The sequence below is a fragment of the Larimichthys crocea genome, chromosome XI (genome assembly GCF_000972845.2).
Source record: "Larimichthys crocea isolate SSNF chromosome XI, L_crocea_2.0, whole genome shotgun sequence".
Taxonomy (NCBI): Eukaryota; Metazoa; Chordata; class Actinopteri; family Sciaenidae; genus Larimichthys; species Larimichthys crocea.
Window position 1 is genome coordinate 4,486,527 of NC_040021.1, and position 21,658 is coordinate 4,508,184.

The 21,658-nt window shown below is 43.6% G+C and overlaps 1 protein-coding gene across 5 annotated transcripts in view; it reads right to left on the reverse strand.

The window, feature by feature from the left end:
* gphnb (gephyrin b) overlaps positions 1–21,658 on the reverse strand; it is an 85,712-nt gene that overhangs the window by 15,354 nt on the left and 48,700 nt on the right. For 2 of the 5 annotated variants that reach the window (XM_019277028.2, XM_019277027.2), the window contains exons 9-11: positions 7,185–7,226; positions 5,105–5,179; positions 830–886 (exon numbers count right to left, since the gene is read on the reverse strand). In XM_019277028.2, the coding sequence (XP_019132573.1) occupies positions 830–886; positions 5,105–5,179; positions 7,185–7,226 (174 nt within the window). The remainder of the gene's footprint in view (positions 1–829; positions 887–5,104; positions 5,180–7,184; positions 7,227–21,658) is intronic. The other 3 variants (XM_019277029.2, XM_019277030.2, XM_027284442.1) reach the window with 3 other exon arrangements.

Sequence of the window (21,658 nt, forward strand, 5' to 3'; positions counted from 1 at the left end):
CCCTCCTCCCCTCCCTCACCGCCATCATATCTGGGCTAACTGTGACACCACTGGGCACCAAACAGCCAAGAGGGTGAGAGGGTGGGAGAGATGGGAGGTGGGGCAAGGATGGGTGGGATGGTGGAGGAGGAGGAGGGATGGAGAGACAGAGAGATAGGAAAAAGACAGGTAGGGTGGAAGGATGGTGGATCAGCATGACGTGGTCCCGCAGCCCGGAAAGAAAAGAAACAAACAAAAACAGGAAGCACGGACTAGACAGACTTCACTAAACTACAGAGCCGAGACATAGCAGAAAAAAGAGGGAAAACAGGAAGAAAAGAACGAAAAAACAAGAAAGACCACTAGAGCGGCCTGATGGCATCTACTAAAACAGACATCCAGCACACCAGACACAGCTACTGAAAGCAGAGCATGTTAACCGGAAAAGACAAAGATAGACGGAGAGAGACAGACAGACAGATGGAGGAGGAAGAGAAAGAGAGAGAGAAATTGAACGACAAGTGACAGAAAAAAGTGTGCGTGGGAGACGGAGGAAAAAAAAGGAAGAATCCCACAGACCGGACAGAGAAAATTGTGAGACAGAGTGACGACAGACTGAGGACGAGAAAGAAGACCGGTGGGCGACAGACAGTCAGAGAGACAAACGAGAAGAAAGAAAAAAGAGTGAGAGCGAGAGCTAGAGAGAGAGATAGGCTGGGCAAGCGAGGAGGGGGAGGAAGGGAGGAGGGGAAAGGGGGGAGACACAGAGCGGGGCGTTTGTTTTTTGCGCGCTCCTCGGAGGAGGGTGAGGGAAAGGCAAAGGATGGGGAGGGGGGGGCGGGATAGTTACTCGAGAGCTGAAGGTCCTCCTGCGATCATCTTTAAGCCCCTCCAACCTACACTGGAGCTAGTGGAGATAAAGCATCGAATCACAGGCATCAGTGCATCTGTCCCAGCAACCACAACACTACAGACAGACAGACAAGACAAGACACACAAGACAAAACAAGACAAGACAAGACGGACAGACAGACACTACGACAAGCAACCCTAGCAGGGAGGGGAGGAGAGGAGGAGCAGCAGAGGAGAGAAGTTAGAAAGAAGGAAACGTAGCGGGCTCTCAGGGTGTAGGCGTAGTGCATCGTGTGGCAGCCATACTGGTCTTATAAGCTCCTGAGCAAGATGAGAAGAACGTTTTGAGTTACACCACGTAACTTTGTCTTCGCTAAGGTTCGTCTGTGTAACCGTTTTTGACTTAGAAGTAATAAAAAAGTGACATTTATTAAACAATAAAGCTGATGTTATTCATGAAACACCGACAACGGAATCAACCCTGACCCTTCATTACTATGAGCACACACAAACTGTGAATTAATCCCACGTACGCCGTCGTAACTGGGTTTGAAAAGCTAAATCACGCACACGTTTTAGAAAAGCTCGCTTTTAATTAAAATTAACGTTCATATTTTTGATACATAGAGTCTGGAAATGATGGACTTTGGGCCACAGACAGAGAATCAAGAGGCAAACAAAACAAAGCTTTACTTTTTAAAATTTGTCGACAGTAAGAAAAACACTGAATAATTGTGGCTTTATTTTTTACACCAAATATGATTAAGCTGCTGACGGAGCTTTGCCATTTATATTTTCTTTTAACATCATATTGAGCGACTGTTACTTTCAGCCTGCAGACGCTAATTCTACATTTAAGTTGGTAGTGCATGGGCTGTCATGTAGATAAACATATTACAGTTGAATTAAATGATGATTTGAGCACTACCTAACACATTTATTAGATGCACTGTAGCATCCAGTAGTTGTATAATAAAGGCAAAGTTGTTCGCTTGGCTAAAAATACCAAAAAATGAGCTGTTTGTTGAGTTTAACTTCTTTAGATTTGAGTAAATCCAGTTTATATTACAAGACCTAATCAAACCACCACATGTGCAGGAGCTACATGTGTGGTATTGATTTTAAAATCTGCTTTCTGTTCTTTTGCCTTAAATCCGACATATTTTTTCCGGTGGACCTCCACGATGGCGCCAGCTGCAGTTGCTACGAGATTTGTGCCACAACTGCACAGCCCCTCATATGTATATATATAAAGAGAGAGGAAGAAGAGGTGTGATGAAAAAAAAAGAAAAAAAGACAAAGGTGGGGGATTAAGGGAGCTAAAAACAGCTACAGCAAGACACAGATCAAACTTGCAGACATTGAAAAGCACATGTGAAAAACTAACGATCGACAGCTAGGACATTTTTCGTACAAGGTGTGCCTTTGAACTACAAAAGACATCTAAAATTATAAAAAAGAAGAAGAAGAAGAAGAAAAAGAAGAAAATAGCACGATTAACGCAGAACAATTACATCAGAATCTCGCTACCTAGTTAGTCTCTTTAAACACACAGACAAAAACCACAAGAATCACAAGTTTTTCTACTTCCTCCAGTTTCACATACGCCCTCATAGTCATGTATCGTTATAGTAATAGTCTGTCCTGCAGCTGGGGTTAATGCAGAAGATATTACAGTCACCGTTTAACTGAGAAACAGCTAAAAAAAACACCTTGATGCAGTGTGGAGTGATGACACTAAGACTGACACGGGTGGAAAACAAGAAGAAAAAAAAATAGCAGTAGAGAAAAGATCATACCATCAGAGAGCCATGGGGAGGGAAGAGGAGGGAAGAGGGGGGGCACTTTGCATATGGAGATGAACACAGTGGAAAAGATTTGGAGGGGAGGTGAGGGAGTGAATATGTGGAGGACGAGTGCAGAAGCAGTATGAGGTGTCGGACGTAAAGGAGAGGGAGGGAGGGAGGGAGGGGCAAAAAAAAAAAAGCAAAACACTCCCGCACTCATTTCTAATCTACCCTCGGCTGCAATCCAACCCTGTTACTGGTGACCGAGTGAGAGAAGAGAGTGAACTCACAGGAGAGATGCAAAATGTTAACACACACACCTCACACACACACACACACACACACACACACACACACACACACACACACACACCTCTCTCTCTCACACACACACACACACACAGTTTGGAAACTCCCTTAGTAAGCAAAAATAGATGAAAGAAAATAGAAATAAAGCGTTGACGTATCTGTATGTGTGTGTGTGGCATGTTGCTGTACGCTGGGAATGCACACACACACACACACACACACACACACACACACACACACACACACACACACACACACACACACACACACACAAACAGTGGCCTCCATGCCAGAAACACTATCACTCTAAACGCCAACCCCGCCGTCGCCACGGAAACAGCCTGACGACGGGTTGTCATGGAGATCTGCCAGGGAGATCAATGGGCTGGGGAAGCGGGCGGGCGGCGGTGGTGGTGGTGTTGTCTACGGACACAGAATAGTGAGCGTGGCCAGGTCAGCGAGGCACGTGGCTCAGGGGTCCACATGGAGGGGGGTGGGTGGCAAGGGAGGGGAGAAAAAAAAAATCGATGGAGCCAATAACCAGCCGGCTGAAGAAATGCCTCAGGAAATGATGGGATGCAACTGCGGCGGTGCTGAGCTCAGCACAAAAACAAAGGAGCTGTCAGACAAATTATGCAAAACGGAGGGAGGATTTATCCGTCCACCGTGAGGAGGTGAGGGCCGTGACAGGGCAAGGGAGGCTCGTTTCATCTCACCCCACCCCTGCGGGACAGGGCAAAGGAGGGGATGGAGCAGAGGACAAAACGCTGGAGTGATAGTGACAGAGTGGTAGAGGGCAGTACAAAGTGCTACTGTTGCAATCCAGAGACGAGTCCTCCTCCTCCTCCTCTGGGGAGGTAAGGCAAGAGCCTGAGGGGTGGAAAAGAAAGCGAGGGAAGAGAAGGAGTGTGTGTTTCAGTGAAGGCCTCTGCTCTCCACTGACTGCAGAGCACTCTTTGGGTTTCTCTTGGGCTTTCCTGATCGCTGCTGCACCGGGGGATCATCTGTTAACCAACGCTCAGGCTCAAATTCAGACCGGGTATACACACACACAGATACACTCGCACACTCTGCAAAAAACAAAACACTACAACATCACCAGCCACTGATACATAAACCACATCAAAAGACCAGATGGGTGATGAATGAGAGAGAATGAGTGCTGGTGGAGGTCTCGAGAGGAAGAGAAAGAAAGAGAGAGAGAGAGGCAATGAGGAGGAATGTTTCTGACTACTAAATGTGGTGATACACGGGGCAACTTCCAACTTAACTGCTGCTTTATTTTTTATTTTTTAAACTTCTGATCATGTTTAACTTTAGTTTTTTTTGTCCGCTATATTGCCGTGTGTATCACCATGCTACATCTGAATGATCTGTGCACTGCACACCTCCCTATGTAGAAACCTAAAGTGTGTGTATGCTTTGCAAAATCAACACTAAGACCCCATTTACACCTGATATTAACATGCAACCCGTAGCTGGACATATTTGCCTACGATCGGATCTCAATATGCAGTCGATATATGTAGTTTTCCTTTGGAAGGGCTCGTCTGTAGCTTTATACAACATATTTATAAGGAGTTTAACAATCTAAAAACCCTGATATCTCAACCTCACAGCTGACAGCACGATTTCTTTTCTAGCTGAGCCCTGACAGCCACCTCGAACCGTGAAAAGAACACTGAAAATACAGCACATCTTCAATCAGTTATTTAATGTGAAGTAATTAAATCTGTTCCAACGTTTTGCTAAAGACAAATCTTGTGTACATGATCATAGTGTTTCCTCCAAATGTTCTGGTATCTGTACCTCAGATATCCAGACACAGATCACATGTTAATATCAGGTGTAAATCGGGGTCTCTACACTGTCACTATCACCCTTTGTCTCCTCTCTATCTCCATCTACAGCTTAACATAAGCTACCTGTGTATTATCTTTGCTGTTTATGGAGTTTCAGCAAAGACAATAAACTAAAGTGAGATCAGGTTTGTTCTCCTGCCCACTGCGACCTTGTCTAACATGTCGACTGCCTCTCTTTCCTCAGCTGCCTCCCCTGCTTGCATACTCCTATGTGTGTTGTCCGTGTGTCACTTAATGTGGTGAGGTGCTCTGTGGGATGCCAGTGGCCTGCATGCCGGTAAAGATAAGAGGTTGGTAGAAGGTTAGCGGGTTTACCTGGTCCAAGGTAGAGTACCTTGACTTGAGCGTGATGACCTCATCCAGGTGAGCCCTGAATTCTCTCCGTGAGGCCTGGGGGAAGCCACAGGATAGTCACTCACCTTCATGCCACGCACACACTCACACAGCTGCAGGCAAACAGGCATGCACGCCCCACTCTGATCAACACATCATAAATCAGTTAGTGGTGCTTTTAATTTAAAAAAAAAAACACAGTTGCTCACACAATCTCCTTGTTTTTGCACACACACACACACATGCCAGAACTGAGCCAGTACTAACCTGACACACATTCTGCAATCAGCTCAAAGGAAATTTAAAAAATAAAAAAAATATGTGTGCAACACTGGAAAAACACTAACCACCAACAACAACACAACAAAACCAAAGATGGATGAAGAACAGAACCGGTTCGGTTCCAGTCGAGCACCGCGTTACTGTGGACGTCCCTCTATTAGTGTGGGAAGTTAAGTGTGAGTGCTTGACCCCCTGGCGGTACCCAAGGCCTCTGTCTGACACTGTGTGACCAGGCTGGGAGGGGGGAACATACAGATTACAAGTGATGGCTTCAGAGTAATCCAGTTACTGTGACCGTGATCGGATTACAGTTACTTTCAGGAAAAGAGACAATGCTTGGACTTTTTCTTGCCATCATGATTTAGATGTAGAATAAGATAAATAAATCTAAAAACATATGTAATGGAAATACTGCCTGATTGATACTGGATTTATTTTAGGCCAATATCGACATTTAAATTTTAAAAAATGGTATTTATTTCTTAACATGAACACAATAAAGTGTTCGCTAAAGATCTCCTATTACCAAAGGATTGTGACCAACATACAGTATGTGCTTGTGAGTGGTCAAATAAGTGAAAAACTTACATGTACAAACAGAAAATATACCAGTAAATGTTAAACAATGAAGTTAACTCAGGAAATCAAACAAATATTAATTAAAAAACATACACATACTCTAGAAAAATGCATCAAAGTTGAGAATATAAGGCTGCAAAAATATAAAAATGAAGTAATCATCATAAATTATGGCTGACATTCTTGCCAATATCGTTATATATGTGTGTGTGAAAAGATAAAATGGATACAAATATTGGCCGGTGGAAGTATTGATCAGACTCTAAAAGATATTACAAGTAATCAAAGTCTACATTAATACATGTAACCTGCTCACGCCGACAGGAGAGGTAATTGCATTACAATTACTTTTGGGAAAAGAGATTATTTCTTTTGTTTTTAAGTCAGCTTCCAAACTTTTTCCCCCCAGATTTCATTACTGTGCAATTACAGGTAATCAGCAGGCTCCAGTATCACATTGGACAAGTGTCAGCACTCTTCTACGCCCGTGCACTGAGTTCACGTCTTTATCACTTACAGATCAGAGTCATTGGGCCCTGACCAGAGTAACAAGCACCGGAGAGCTGCAAAAGCTTACGGCACATATTACCGGACCTTTTTGGGTCTTTTACAAGCTGCTGTGTGTGTGTGTGTTAAAGAAACTGAGGTGCATACAAACAGAGATGGAGAGAAACACACTTTTGTTGTGTGCAAGCAATATCACTTTCATTCAAATACATAATTCAGGCATCTTTCAACTTCAGTTCTGAGGTTGAAACGCATGTTGAGGAATATGCCGAGTGATGGAGGTTTGTTTATTTTGGAGGGTGTGTGTGTGTGTGTGTGTGAGTGTGGAAACAAGGCGAAGGGTTAGACACACCAGTGTACCAGAATGAGGGCGACAGGACATTTTTACTACAAGACAAAATGAGAGATAAAAAAAAAAAACATAACAAGACCACATCCACACAAAAAAAACAGAGAGGAGAAACAGAAAGGATTGTGGGGAGTGTGTAGGAAATCACAGAGAGACAGCAGGAGGGAGGGCGGCAGGCAGGACAGCACGCAACACAAGGGGAAAGGAGAGGAAAGGTTCAAGAAGGGGGGAAGCAATCATGCCAGGCGGGGAATAAAGAAGTGCGTCTGGGGGAAAAGGGGAGGGAGTAGAAACTGATGCCATGATGACGGCCGTAACGGTGCATTAGAACCCATGCAGGAGTACCTCAGCAATGCTTAGGGTGGATGAACAGGAGGGGAGCCGCGCCTGGTGCCGCGAGAGACAGACAGACAGACAGACAGAGAAAGAGAGAGAGAGAGAGACAGGAGGGGAGAAGAGAAGAGGGTTAACGGAGCCAAAAGCCGGGTTGAGCGGGGGACAGAGGCACACAGAGACTGACGGGTGAAGCAGACAGACAGTGCCTTCTGTCTTTCAGGAGGACATCTGCGTGACAGGTCTCTGTGTGACTGTCTTGGATGGGCCAGGGCAGCCAAGGGCATGACGGACAGGACAGGACAGGACAGGACAGGACAGGACAGGTCAGGACATATCAGGTCAGGACAGCAGGTAGGAGTTGCACAGGGAGATTCATCCCTCATCAGAACAATAGGAGAACAGGTTTTCACAGGAAACATCACACATTTTGAACACTGCTTAAATCGTCTGTGTCTGTGTATATTCACAGCGTGGCAGCTCTGCTCACACCTGCTTTCACTGCTCTAAGAAGACAGTTATAGAAAATTAGCCCAGCTTATAAGTGGAGGAGGGTCTTCCTGCCGAGTCCTGTGACTGACTGCAACGCCACTACGCTATCCCACTCTTGTGTGTATGTGCGCAAAGTAATCCAGGATGACTTGCGAGCTTAAATGTTAAGAGTCTTAGAAGATCTATGCATCTGCAACTTTAAAAAATAACAGTTTCATTTAGTTTCCTTCACAGAAACGAACGAAACACTGAGAGTCTTCTATAAAAGTGAGTGTACGAGTGTGTATTCTGACAAATAACACCACTGAAATCAACTGCAATATCACTGAAAACCTGCAGTTTAATCATTAGGTCATAGATTGACTGGAAAAATTCCAATTGTTTTAAAAGGTCACACAAATCCAGATAAATTGCAACTGATAAATGACGCAAACCTTCCCTGCGAGCCCTCCAATCCATGCAATTGTCAATCACTGATGTCTCAAATTTAATATCGCTCCTTCCCGTCGTGTTGCACACACTAGACGACATGTAAAGCATAACGACACATGGGAAATAAAACGAGCCGGGAAACTCTATTCACCTATTACTGCTCTACTGGGGTCTCCACCAAAAGGCACATGAAGACTTTTATTACCCACGCTAATGAGATCGGAAAGAGTTTTCAAGATATTTCAGTAAAATTTCCCAAAATTTCTGAAAGACAGATAACATACAACACGAGAGTTGTTCTCCATGTCCAAAAACAGCGCCTGCACAGGATTTCATTCATGTCTTCTTCATTTTGTCAAAATATCAAAGACACAAACACGGCCATCTGTGTTGGCAGAGGTTTTTGCTGGCCCAAAGAGCCGTTCCAGCACAAAAAAAAAAAAAAAAAAAAAAAAAAAAAAGACATATCACTGGGAAATCCATTTTAAAATATCACATCTATTCCTGGCAAAAATAATGGCCGGCATGGAAGCCAAGCTCACTGTGAGTTATTGCTTAAGTCATTAGATAATTTCCGACCTTTCCTCGTGAAACAGTAACGTTTTAGATTATATAATAAATTGCCTTTTTAAAGTGGGGCTGTCGAGGAGATGAGCATCCCATCCCTTCTAATTGAAATGCTGTAGATTCACAGTAGTTGCCCTCATCAAACTCACTGCTCGGATAATGGACACTGGCAGGAAACCGCAGGAGGTTTCAAATTGAACTGCACACGGATCCTCCTAAATGCTGCAGCAGCAGCAGCAAGGTAGCACTCAAGCTCAATTCGCCAACATCGAATGAACCTTCTCGTCCTCTCCAGTCTCAGCATACACTAAGAAGAAATGTAGTTTTAACTTGTCATACAGTAAAGTATTCCGAAAACTACCAATCACACCATTGATTTGATCAGTTCAAGATTACAGCTGACCTCACTATGAACTTCTAACGTTAAATCAAATTAAAGGTTTCTGTTTACATTCATTGTTTCTCACCAAAACTCACTTGAAGTCGAACAAATGAAATTAAATACACTTCAATTTGCAAAAGCGATTTATATATTGGTAACATCCATGATTCCTAGTTTGCATTACTGTCATCCTTGGTGCGTTAACACCTCCTATAGGTCAGTGGAACAGTGTGAAACCATTGGCGGGGATGTTCATCACAGTAATAGTGGTCAAAAAGAATAAAAACATTTATTTTAAAGGGTTAAAGAGTTTCGTGTCCGTTCTGACTCGAGTTCCTGCTAACTTTGTCATCTTTGTTGTGGAGATTCAGAAATCGCAGACTCACACGTGCAAACGAACGAACGAAAAGCAGCTTTTATTTCAAAATATTCACGCGAGATTGAAGTTCATGTGGAAAAATTTAAGCAAGCTTGACTTGATGTATGTTGTTTTGCAGGAGTTCGTATTTCCGAAATCTGGGGAGTGCAAAGTTAGCGTGACCCACAGTCAGAATGAAATAAAATCAAGTGACCAAAATTTGGCCCTAAAATGATCTCACGTGCATTTTCACATACATAACAACTACATAACAAACTCACAGTCATGAATATCTGTCATTAGATTACACATTATATCCAAACTGAGTTACAGATATACTTTGATCAGCGCAAACAACTTTTGAACGATGTCACTCGCTCTGACTGTGGCGGGATTCTGATGAGTTGCCGTCTTCACTTGTCAAATTAAACTCGCGTGCTGTCAGTGCTTTAAAGCGATTTGAGCTTTTGTGCTTACAATAGCAAAAGTCGTAAGCAAGTTATTGAGAAAGAACGACTCTCCCATGATTAAATAAAGATGAGAAAGACTTCCAAACAGCCAGTAACCACGGCTGACCGGGAGCATGTGCTGCGTGTGCTATCGCCCGGCCTCGGTCATTCATCCCTGCCCTCCCGTGGCCCTCTCCGTGTCTACATGTATTAGAAATTAATGAGCTATCGAGTGAGTTGCCGGCGTGGCTGGTGAGTGAGAGCTAACACAGCTGATTTGACAGGCCCATGTTACAGTGCTCACCAGCTCTCCCCTCCCCGCCCCCTTCTTCCTTCTCATCAGCAGCCCACATGGTGAACGAGCGCCGGTCAGACCGTCTCATCCATCCCTTCTTTGCTGCCTTTTTATTTCCTGTCTGTCTTCTTGTCTGTCTGACCGCTGGCCTCTCTCCGTCTCGCTATTCAAAGCTCTCTTCCACTGTCTCCGTCACCCTCGAGGCGAACTCTCAGAGTCAGTGGGCGTGAGTAACTCGAGACAAATATAATATATAGCATAAAATACATGCAAACTTCCCACATGTTAGTAATGCATGTGTGTGTCGAAGGAAACACACATCGCCTCTTGAAAAAAAAACAGTATATACTTGTAGATTTCCCTAGTATTTATCTTAATAACAAAGAATACACTCATGAACAAGCAGAGTGGCCTCAGCTGAAGTGATTCTGACTTGAAGCCTTAAGCAATTCCACCCAAATGGTCTGCGGACGCCACGAGCCAAATAAAGCAAGCGAGGGGGCTGAATGTGTGTAACATTAATCAGAGACAAAAGAGCACTTTCCTTCTGGCCTCCTTCGGGTCTCTGCAACAATATATCACACATTTTTTTTTATAATACATCCTATGTCCTATAACGCACTAGCTATTTTCTGCACCTGACATTTGGCAGAGTGGGATCATTCTTCACCGTCATATCAGCATCAAAGTGCCTTCTTCCATCCAGTTACTGAAAGCTGTTGTCTCTCTTTTATTCACGGGTGGGAAGGAGGATATACACTCCGGTTTGACATGCGTGTTTCTGTCCCACTCCCTCCCTGCCCGAGGCCACGTAAAGGTCGGACTAAGCAGGTTTTCAAAAAAAGGGGGAAAAAAGTCAAACGCTGCAGAAAATCTCCTTATGAAGACTTTCCGTGTTCTCTTAAAACAAGTAAAAAAAAAAAACATCTGTCAGTGCAAGGACATAATAAACCGTGTCTTCCCTGAAGTCTAGTGTCTAGTTTCAACACACAGACACAACTGATCATATTGTTTTTTAAGCAATAGTTAGATATTGGGGAAATATGCATATACGGTTTCTCGTTGAGAGTTAGATGATTAAATTGGTACCACCATCGTCTCCTTATGGCAAATGTTGAACAACCACCGGCAGCCAGTTGGCTTGGCTTAACGCAAAAACTGGAAAATAGTTGAAACAGCTTGCCTGGCTCTGTACAAAATGTACCAGAAATCTGCCTAAAACTCAACAGGCAACACATTATTTTATATCTGATTTGCATTACTGGCACAACAAACAAAGTGAAAACTGGCTCATTGTGGGTTTTATTGGGGGGGGAGTCTGGAAAGCAGCAGGGATCAAACTCACTGCATCGAAATATACCGTACCGTGTTAAGTTATAGTGTTTTAGAGGTGCTGGTAGATGTAGTTTGTTATCTTTGACAGGGGCAGGCTAGCTGTTTCCCTCTGTTTGCAGTCTTTATGCTAAGCTAAGCTAATAAGTGCTGGAGGTTGATATTCATCGCACAGATTTTGACCGTGGCAAAAGAAGCCGTGACAACAACATTATTGTGATATCTACAGAAAATTTGAAAAACAAACACATATTTTGTGTTTTTCGTCAAATTTGTCGCCCAAAGTGTGCGGAAGTGGAGAGAGAAAGAAAACTGAAAGAAACCGAAATGATTTAAGAGTTGGCTGGATGTTTGTTATTGACGTGATATCGATATTTCGTCTTTAAATATCAATTATTGTCTCTTAGATGTTTGGTCACATTATTATCTATTTAAATTTCTTTGTGTGAAACAGCAGGAATGAACAACTTTGCAGCACCCAGAGGAAACAAAAGGCATCAACTATCTAATCCTTGCTCGGTAACCTTTGTGTGATGTTGCATCGAAGCCGCCGCGGATTTATTGCTGTACCTGACATATCGGTAACGGTCTCCACGGCGACATCTCTAACTCTCCTTGTCAGCCTTTTTTTTTTTAAAGCCGTCATGGATTGTGAAGGTGCTGCTTCCACACTTCTTCATCCATATTGCCCTCATTACCATTTACAGTAGCGCTCCGGCTATGAGCTGCTATGTTGGTGACTGGAGGGAAGAACACGATAACTCAAGGGACACGAAAGAGCCAGCGTGGGGGGACTTGTGATATTCCTCTTTGCTGTGAGATGTTCAGCTCAAATGAGGAAACGTGGATGGGAAATAGTGGCTTCTGTTTCTGAGAAGGTGGCTGATTGCTTGACTTAAACGCTGATGGAGCCCTGGGAGATTACTACATTGTCTCGCTTGCTCGTGCTCGTCCTCCTTTCTCTCTCTTTTTTTTTAATGTGTTTTGTTCACCACCTTCTCCAACGCTGCAGAAACACCACGACCACCAACATCAAGCACGCTTCATCCTTCTTGTCCTGCAGCCCACCACCCCCCTGCTACTTCAGCTAATCAACAGTCCTACATTACTCACCCGTCTAACCCCCTAAACTCATCCATGGCCTGACAGCGTACCCTCCTTCAGGCATCATCATCATCCTCTCCAGCAGCACACACATGCACAATTATGTATGCAAGAGCACAAATTATATTTAAAAAACACACACACTGTACACGCAATGCATCCACCCCCGTTTCCACTCAGCTAATAATACAAAACATTATTAAACAGGCACACAAATTACTTCTGCTCACACACACACACAAACAGAACTCCACACTCAAAACCTGTAAACATTCTCTCAGATATGCAGGAGGAAAGACATTACTTACCATCTTCTGCCTGGAGTCGGAACAGAATGAGCTCCCCGGCACATGCACACAAGAACACACACACTTTTACACAAACACACACACACACACTTTTACACACTCACTAACTGGGAGAGGGTGAGTGAGAAAGAGAGAGAGAGAGAGAGAGAGAGATAAGAAGGGAAGGCTGGAGTGAGAAGGGCGCACAAGAGAGCGAAAGAGGAGCAAGGAAATGCAACAGCCGGAGAGACAATAAGGAGGAGGAGAAAGAGGAGGAGGAGGAGGAGGAGGAGAGTATATAGCTGCACATGCGGTGCTGCGCTAAATCACACACGCATGACTGAGGTCTGTGTGCGAGTACAAGTGTGTGTGTGTGTGTGTGTGTGTGTGTGTGTGTGTGCATTTCCCACGAGCGGTTGTGTTGAGGGAAATGACGGCTGTGACTCGTTCTCACATCCTCGCCTCCTCCTCCTCACTCTGCCTCCTCTTCCCTGTCCTTTTTTTTTACATTTCTCATTTGAGCGACAGAGAGAGAGAGAGAGAGAGAGAGAGAACGTCCAGGCTGATGCCGATAGGAGGTGGAGCTACTGGACAGATGGACACAGATAGACGGACAAACAAGACGAAGAGACACGCGGGCCTTCGTTTTCATTCATATCCATCTCCCCTTCCTCACCTCCCACTCCCTTTCAGTCCCTTCAGTCCTCTCTAACTCATTAGCTCTCCGTCCCTTTCTCTCTCTCTCTCGTTCACTCCCTCCTCCCACTCCCTGTTCCTTCTCTCCCTCCCTCTCGCCTTTCTTTCTCACTCACTCCATAATAAATCCTCCGCACCTCCAGCAGGCCAAGAGATGAGGAGTCACTTTTATGAGCTTTACTGCACCGAAGGAGGACAATAACACATATCTAGTAATCACACACACACACACACACACGCACACACACACACACTGCAACAGATACACAAGCGGTCAATACTGTCAGGAAAAAAGCAAACGTGAATAATTCCAGTAGAGCACAAAGGCATATAACAAGTCCTATCTATCGCTTCCACAGGGGAATAAACCTGTAAGGAATGACGACACAGGCTGTAAAACAGTGGCGGAGCGTCACACTGCACCAGGCCTCGATGTCCTCATCTCACCAGACCAACAAAACCATCCAGGCACACACACACACATACACACACAGTGCGGTACATGTACACACATAAACACAGTTCAATGTCATGGAAATAACACAGTAAAGGTGGCAGAGAACAAAAAATCCGGTGATAATCTTCGTCTTTCTCCGACTCTGCAGCATCCAGACTGCTACAAACAAACATACCTGCCATTAACCTCTTTAATTAAAAGAAAAACAATCATATAGCGTCTTTGGAGGATGCATGAGCTTCACCGCACTGTGACATAGAACCTTGAACCTTGATCTTTCAAGTTAAATCAAAGTTTGTGAATTTGGTATCTGATACTCTCTCGATCTACGTAAGGACGTAGGTTTGGTTCGACAAGTAGCACGTACAAAAAAAAACTAAAACTAAACAATCATCTGAATGTTTCCTGCATCAATCCAGCAAAGAAAAGGCACTCCAAACTAATGGTAGTCTTAAAAAGTGAAAAGAATTTGATATGTTAACTAATGGTAGTCTTAAAAAGTGAAAAGAATTTGATATGTTATGTTCATTGTGGTATTATTAATTCATTTTTTAAAGATTATTTTTGGGTCTTTTGAACCTTTCTTTGATAGAAGGTGGGTTGAGAGAGAGAGCAAAGGGCCACGGGTCGGAATCGAACCCTGCAGCAAGGACTGACTTTGTACACGGGACGCTCGCTCTACCAAGTCGCCCCATATTGCGGTATCGTTAATAGTAATAAAAATGATTTGGTTTTCATTCATAGAGACTATTTTCCTACCTACATCTTTGAGTGATTCCTAGTATCTTTGTAGGTGAATACAGACCAGAAACAAAAAACATAGATTACATAATTTATTTTTTTTAATGCAGTCTTGCCTGTAGTCCTCTGCAAGACTGTAAGTACAAACATTCACCAACCAGAGGCAGAAGCAGCCTGTTTGAAGCCCGGGAGACGAAACAAGGAGGTAAAATACTCGCTTCTACTTCTAAAGCCTAACTGGTTTTGGTATAAAGAAACCGAGATGAGTATATCAACATTTTTATCAGCTCCTGTCTTCTCTCATCTGTCTTGTGTTGGCTGGACGGTGAGAGGAAGACGCAGTTTAGAGAGATTTTAGTGAGTAAATCTGTAAAACTGTAAATTGTGGGCAGGGGGCCAGTTATTGATCCTGACTATTGGACAGCGAGTCTGTGAGGACTTACAACTGTCCCTCCCTACACCGCTTGCCTGAGTCCTTATTTTTTCCCAGATGGAGGACGACCACACCGATATCTCACTGTGTGTGGAGGAAGTAATGAAACACTTCAAAATAAAACAGCTCAACGACAAACACTCAAGGCTCAAACAAAGTTTGAACATCTGGCCGGGCCTTTTGTTTTATTTATTTTTTGTGTGCATGTAACAGATATCCTGTGATTATTTCCCTCTGATATTATATCATATTTATTTATGGGGACAGATGGAGGGATATGTTAATGTCTGCATGCACGATGAGAACGGTTTTGTTTGCTGTTTAACGTTCTGAAAATGCAAGAATATTCGAGCACTAATAATCAAACCGTCGAGTGATCCCTCCTGCGCCGTATGAAAGCATCTGCATTCGTTATATTTCTCCGTTCATCTATTCAGAAATGTCTCTTGATTCGTCACCCGTCTGAACATAGCTACAGTTTGTTCGTGTGAAATGCAAAAACGAGGAGAAGACGGAAAAAAAACCCCAAAAACAAATATCGAGGATCAACACTCAAACATGTGCCAGACTGGTGAGTAATGCGACTGTGTGACTGGACTTCCTGTACACGCTTTCCCAAACAAAAGACACACACACACATGCACACACACATGCACACACACTCACACACACACACACACACACATGCACGCACAAACACTCACAAACAAACACAAAGCCCCAGCAGAGGTCCTCGACAATGCAAGCCAACAGAGCTGTGCACCCAGCGGACATGAGCACTGCCACTCCAGCAGGACACACCTTGCTTTATGCTCACAGTTCAAAACAAAGCCAAGGACACACACACACACACACACACAAACATGCATGCATACACACACTTTCTACTGTATATTGATAATTATGGACAGCCCCGTTCATGTTTTCCGTCTGGGTTGCAGGAGGAGAAGTTGCCGTGCAGGCTGTAGATCATTGATCCGTCACACAACAGCCTGCTGATTTGACATTGGAACGGTGCTTACGCACACAGCCCGAACATAAATCATTCATCTCCCTCTGTCTTATCACTTCACTCCGCCAATGATCCTCATGTCACTACTCATTTGCAAGCGATGATTCTGTGATATGTGCACAGATCAGGACCGAGCCAAGCGGCATGTACAATTTATTTATTTATTCACGCACCCGTGACTGTCGCATTCGTTATGAGTGCTGTGAAAAAATCCTGCAAGGGGACAGCTCACCATTCGATAGCCAGGCAGGCTTGTACTTGTGACTTTGAGCATGCATAGTGAATCTTGATGAACCAAAAGAAACAGAAACAAACTAACAAAGAAAAAGTGTGAATCTACCGGGGATGGTTCACAACATAAAGGGGAAAACTCAGATTAGCCCTGAAATGATTTGTCAAATAATCAATGAGTTGATAATTAAGTCAAGCAAGCTTTTTAAAATTATTTATTGATTGTTTAGGTCATTTATTTTTTATTCATGAAGCACAAAGCCAAAAAAAAAAAAAAGTGAGGATGCTGCTTTTCTCGTTTTATATCACTGTAAATTAAATATTTCTGCACTTTTATTCATTTTTTTGACATTTTCTAGATTAAACAAGTTGAAAAAAATACCTGGTAGATTAATTGGTAGTGTGTAATCATTTGCTGAGGTCCTAGTTCAAATGAGTCAATCGTAGAAAAGCATCCAAAATGCTACTATATGCTGAAGACTAGTAAACAGCAGCTCCACAACACGCTCTTATATTCCAGATGTATGTACTGCAGGTCTGGTTCACATGTATAAATACATGAGCTTGCCCGTTTTGTACACGTGTGCATGTTAACATGCTCTTGTTTCGGGCTCGTGGCAGTGACCAGGATTGGCAATACGTCTACGATGAAGGTCATCGGGAAGCGGCGTGCGGGCTGAATTGCACTACTGCAACCGTGACTCATTTCCCACATTACAGTGGAGAAGGAGGAGTTGATTTCCATAAGCCTTGGCCTTGGCTCTGAAGCCCATACATCAAACCATTAATCACAAAAAAAAAACCTTGTGCAAAGTAGAGGCAGTGTCCTCTAGGCTGCACGGCCAGCACCTGAAAGAGTTTGTGCAAAAGGTGCCATGAGAGAATGAGAGCGCTGAATACTTTAATCAAAATAAATGCCAATATCAGTCAAGTTGATGGGAAGTTTGGAACAGTATACAACACACACACACAGAGCATAAATAATGTTAGCATCAAGGGGAAAGCTCTGATGGAAAGAGGTGGGAGAGGGATTAAAAGGGCAGCAGACAGGCCGAAGATTATTATTATTTCATTCACATTAAATGACGTAGAAGTTCGTGGTCCCGTCGATGACAGTACAAAGAACGGACGTCAGCTGTAGGTTTTCCGAGGCGCTGTTTGTCTTGAAGCCGAAAATATTCATCGTCGTTGTTGTTTTAAAGCCCCCAGAGCTTGTAGTTATTGCTTAGACTGCATGAGAATGATCTCACAATGTCTCGCATGAGTTCAAACTGACTCACACTGGCTTTACCTGACACTAATAAGATTTTATTTGCAAACCCGGGTCATATTTTTCTCCCCGTGATGACTATTGGTCATCGAGGACAACACTGATCAGAACAGAGAGAGCACGAGGTTTTCAGTTCAAACATATCAGAAAAGGATTTTACGCTTGTTACACCTTAGAAATTAAAAAAATTAACCCCTCACCACAGGTTAGGACCTCTGTGTGAACCTTATCTGACCAACCAAAGAGTGATTTAAAGTATTAACATAGTTTGATTTGAGGCGTAAATAGATAAAAGCATTCCGTTATAAAAGATAGTTTTCTTTATTTTATGAACTGTCTTAATGGACACCTTTAAGGGATCCTGACCCACAGCACAGAGAGGCTCCACTTCCCGGGTTAACCTTCCAGCTGACCCCAACTACTTCATTCAACAGTCGATGAACAAAGAATCTGAGAATAACACCCGAGGTGACGTACATTTCCCTGCATCGACGTCATGATGACTCATTTAAAGTTCAACTGGAAGTGATATTTAAGCTTGTAAGACAATTATATTATAATATAGACTTGATCCTGAGTGTTATTTCAAAGTGGCATTACCACAGGTCACAGTATATATATATATATATATATTAGCTTATATATATATATATATATATATATATTATATCTATATATATTATATATATATATTATATATATATCTATAATTTTTTTTTCTTTATTTTTTTTGTTCTAACCAACGTTATTCAACCATCCCTGAGTCAAAGCCCTGTCTCCCATATGCTTCATAAATCCAAACTCACCATTACATAACTGTACTAAATGCTCACAAGAGTGGAAGGGCACAACTACCCTTCCTGTAACATGTGCATAATGTGTGTGTGTGTGTGTGTGTGTGTGTGTGTGTGTGTGTGTGTGTGTGTGTGTGTGTGCAAATAAGAGCCCACGTGACAGAGAAAGAAAAACCTGGTTACATGAATGATTGCAGAGCTGCTCGTTTTGTAGTCCCTCCGTATCCGCTTACAGTCGTGGCCTGTAGGGTGCGTGCAAACGCGAACGAGACTTTTTTTTCCGTTAAGGATGATTTTGCATGTCCAAGTTTGCTGAATGTGTGATGTGCCTGTTGTGTGTGTGTGTGTGTGTATTCCCAGTTGTTGCTCTGCAGACCGACATGTTTGCCCTTCTCTCTCCGGTCTCGAGGCCCAGGCACACAGGCTTTATGCTTAATGGGAAAAAACCTCCTTCTGACACACGTTCACAATCGCCACGTTCAAAATTCAGACACATCAACCGGCAACCGACTCGTTCCACATTTAATTCTTCTACCTGAAAACACACACACACACACACACACACACCCCGTAACCTGACAAATGCTACTTGAGCTGGAAGTGCTGATACACGACCTGTGAGTGTATTTATGCATGTTTCTATTTGGCACAGAGCGGTTTCCTTGCTTGTGCTTTTGCTCTGTGAGCCGTGGTGTCGGGGGGCCCCGCTTGTACGGCTGAGAACCCGAAGCAGCAGCTCTGCTGGCGGTGACAAGATTAAGACCTACTCCATACCTTTTTCCTCCTCTCAAAGCCACCACGCAGCGCTGCCAACAAGACCCAGCTAACAAACTAAAACAGCCCACAGTGGCACATGAAAAGCATCAGTGAACACAGAGCCATTCTGGCTCTGGCTCCGGGGACATTGTGTACATACTGTCGGCAGCCGCTTGCAACGTGGGAATTTCAAAAGAACATATGGCAGCTTGTCGCTGGGAAACAGCCTGTGTCAGAATCTAAACAAGCTAAGAGCTATACCTAGAGAAGCTGTTAACTGTCTGCTATCTGCAACGCACAAAGACACACATGTCCGGACACACACGTCACACACAAACGCAGACTAATGTGCTTGGCATGTGATCGTGACAGCCTCGTACGGCTCAAAAACTGGGTCATTGAGAAAGAAAGGCTTCCAGTGGAGAGACAGGTGTGTGTGTGTGTGTGTGTGTGTGTGTGTGTTAGGGCAATGAAGGGCGGGCTGATGGGAGAGGACTACCTCACTGCATCACTGGAGCCAGTAGCGGCACTGGGGACGACAGCAGAAGTATTTAAGCTCCCAACTGTCCAATTATTTACAGCTCCACACGCTGCAGCTCAAGCTGAGGTCAAAAACGAACCCGGCTCTCTCTAACCACGATCAGTCGTACAAGCTGTGATCAAGGCGGCGAGGTGAGGCGAAAGAAGTGGTGCTGGTGTGCGTCAACAATGCGGGTCGGGCGGTCGGAAAACAAAAAGCATATAGCATCATAGATTTTCCATTTAGCAGAGAAGAAAAGCACTGAAGATTGCAAAAGATTTAGGTGCAGGAAACCTGTTATAGTTATGTTTGTTGCAGGTTACTTACGGCTTACGCTATGGACAGCTGTCATCTCATCGGCTGCTCAAGACAAAGATGTAACTAAGCACACGGTTAAAGTATAAAATCAAAGCGGCATGCTGGCTCCGCTGCAGCGTTCGGTGTCTTTGCTCTCTCAGGAAGGAAACAAAGGTTCAGACAAGTGCAAAACAAGTCGTGCAGTCAAAAACACATTTTGCAAATTTCATTGTAGTTTTGTACTTTTTGGGACAAATCAACAAAACATACTTTTTACAAGTCCCCAACAAGACTGTCACTCAGATAATGACGTAGATTTTAAAGACATTTCCAGCGACGCCTCACCCTTCAAGCCTCACAAAAGCTGTGGATTGAACCCGGTGATTCAAAACTTTCCCAACTCTCCATGCCAACTCATTACTCGCTCCTCAGCTCTCCACATCTCGACTTGATTGTCTTCACGTACGGCCGAGCTGCATATTTAAACATCTACGTTTCCACCAGACTTTTAAGTCGGGGCTCCGTAGCGCGTGACCCTCTCGTCAAAGAAAGAGAGAGAGATCTCCTCTGGCTGCTTCCTCATGTCTCATGACCCACCTATGCACCCGCCCTCCCTAACATCCCATCCCTCTGTTCCCATGGCAACCCCATCATCTATTCCCACAGCACCTGCCTGCTGTCCGGGAGACACATGAAGACGTGACACTGACAGATGAGGTGAAAGAGAGAGAGAGAGAGAGAGAGAGAGAGAGAGACTTGACGACAATCTGCATTTTAAAAACCTGCAGGAGAGATCGGTGAAAACATAAAAAGGATACTCGGACGTTTGATATCACAATTTGTTGCTTCGAGAATTGTGTATCACACACAGAAACACAAGTTTCATTAAACTCCTCGTTATAACCAAAGTAGCCAATTAAAGCTGGGGAGAGACAAAGCGGACTATTTAAAAAAATAATTTGCAATATGTTGATGTAAACCTGGGGAATCATTTCGTAGTCGTTCGCATCCAAGCATAAGACCCACAACCTGCTGTCTCCATAAACGTCCAAATACACACACACACTCACATTTTTTAAACATGTAAAAACACACTGAAACAAACACATGACACACACTGAAAGAGAACACTGATCAAGAGTGTGAGTGTGTGTGTGATGTGTTTTGAGGCACCTTACTGTGGGAACGTACTGTTTTATTTTACACAACTGGAGCTAAAATGAAGATACAAATACAAATACACACATTTGAACTTTGCAAAACGCAATAAAAAAATGAGACGAGAACAAAAAGACTGGAATAAAATAATGAGTCACGATCAGAAATATTTGTCCTTTGTCCACTAAAGACAATATCCAATATCCACCACGGTCTGGGGAGGTAAACACAGATGAGCTGCGGAAGGCAAACAGCGGGGCTAATAAGCAGACAAGAAAATGGGCAAAGGCGGGCTTTGTCTGTGTGTGTGTGTGTGTGTAGATTCCTGCTTGCCTAGCCGGGTGAGAACTTTTTTATTTTTAAGAGTAAGGACTTTAACACTTTTTTTGGCACTTTTCAAAGGCCAAGTTTTGACTTAAGACT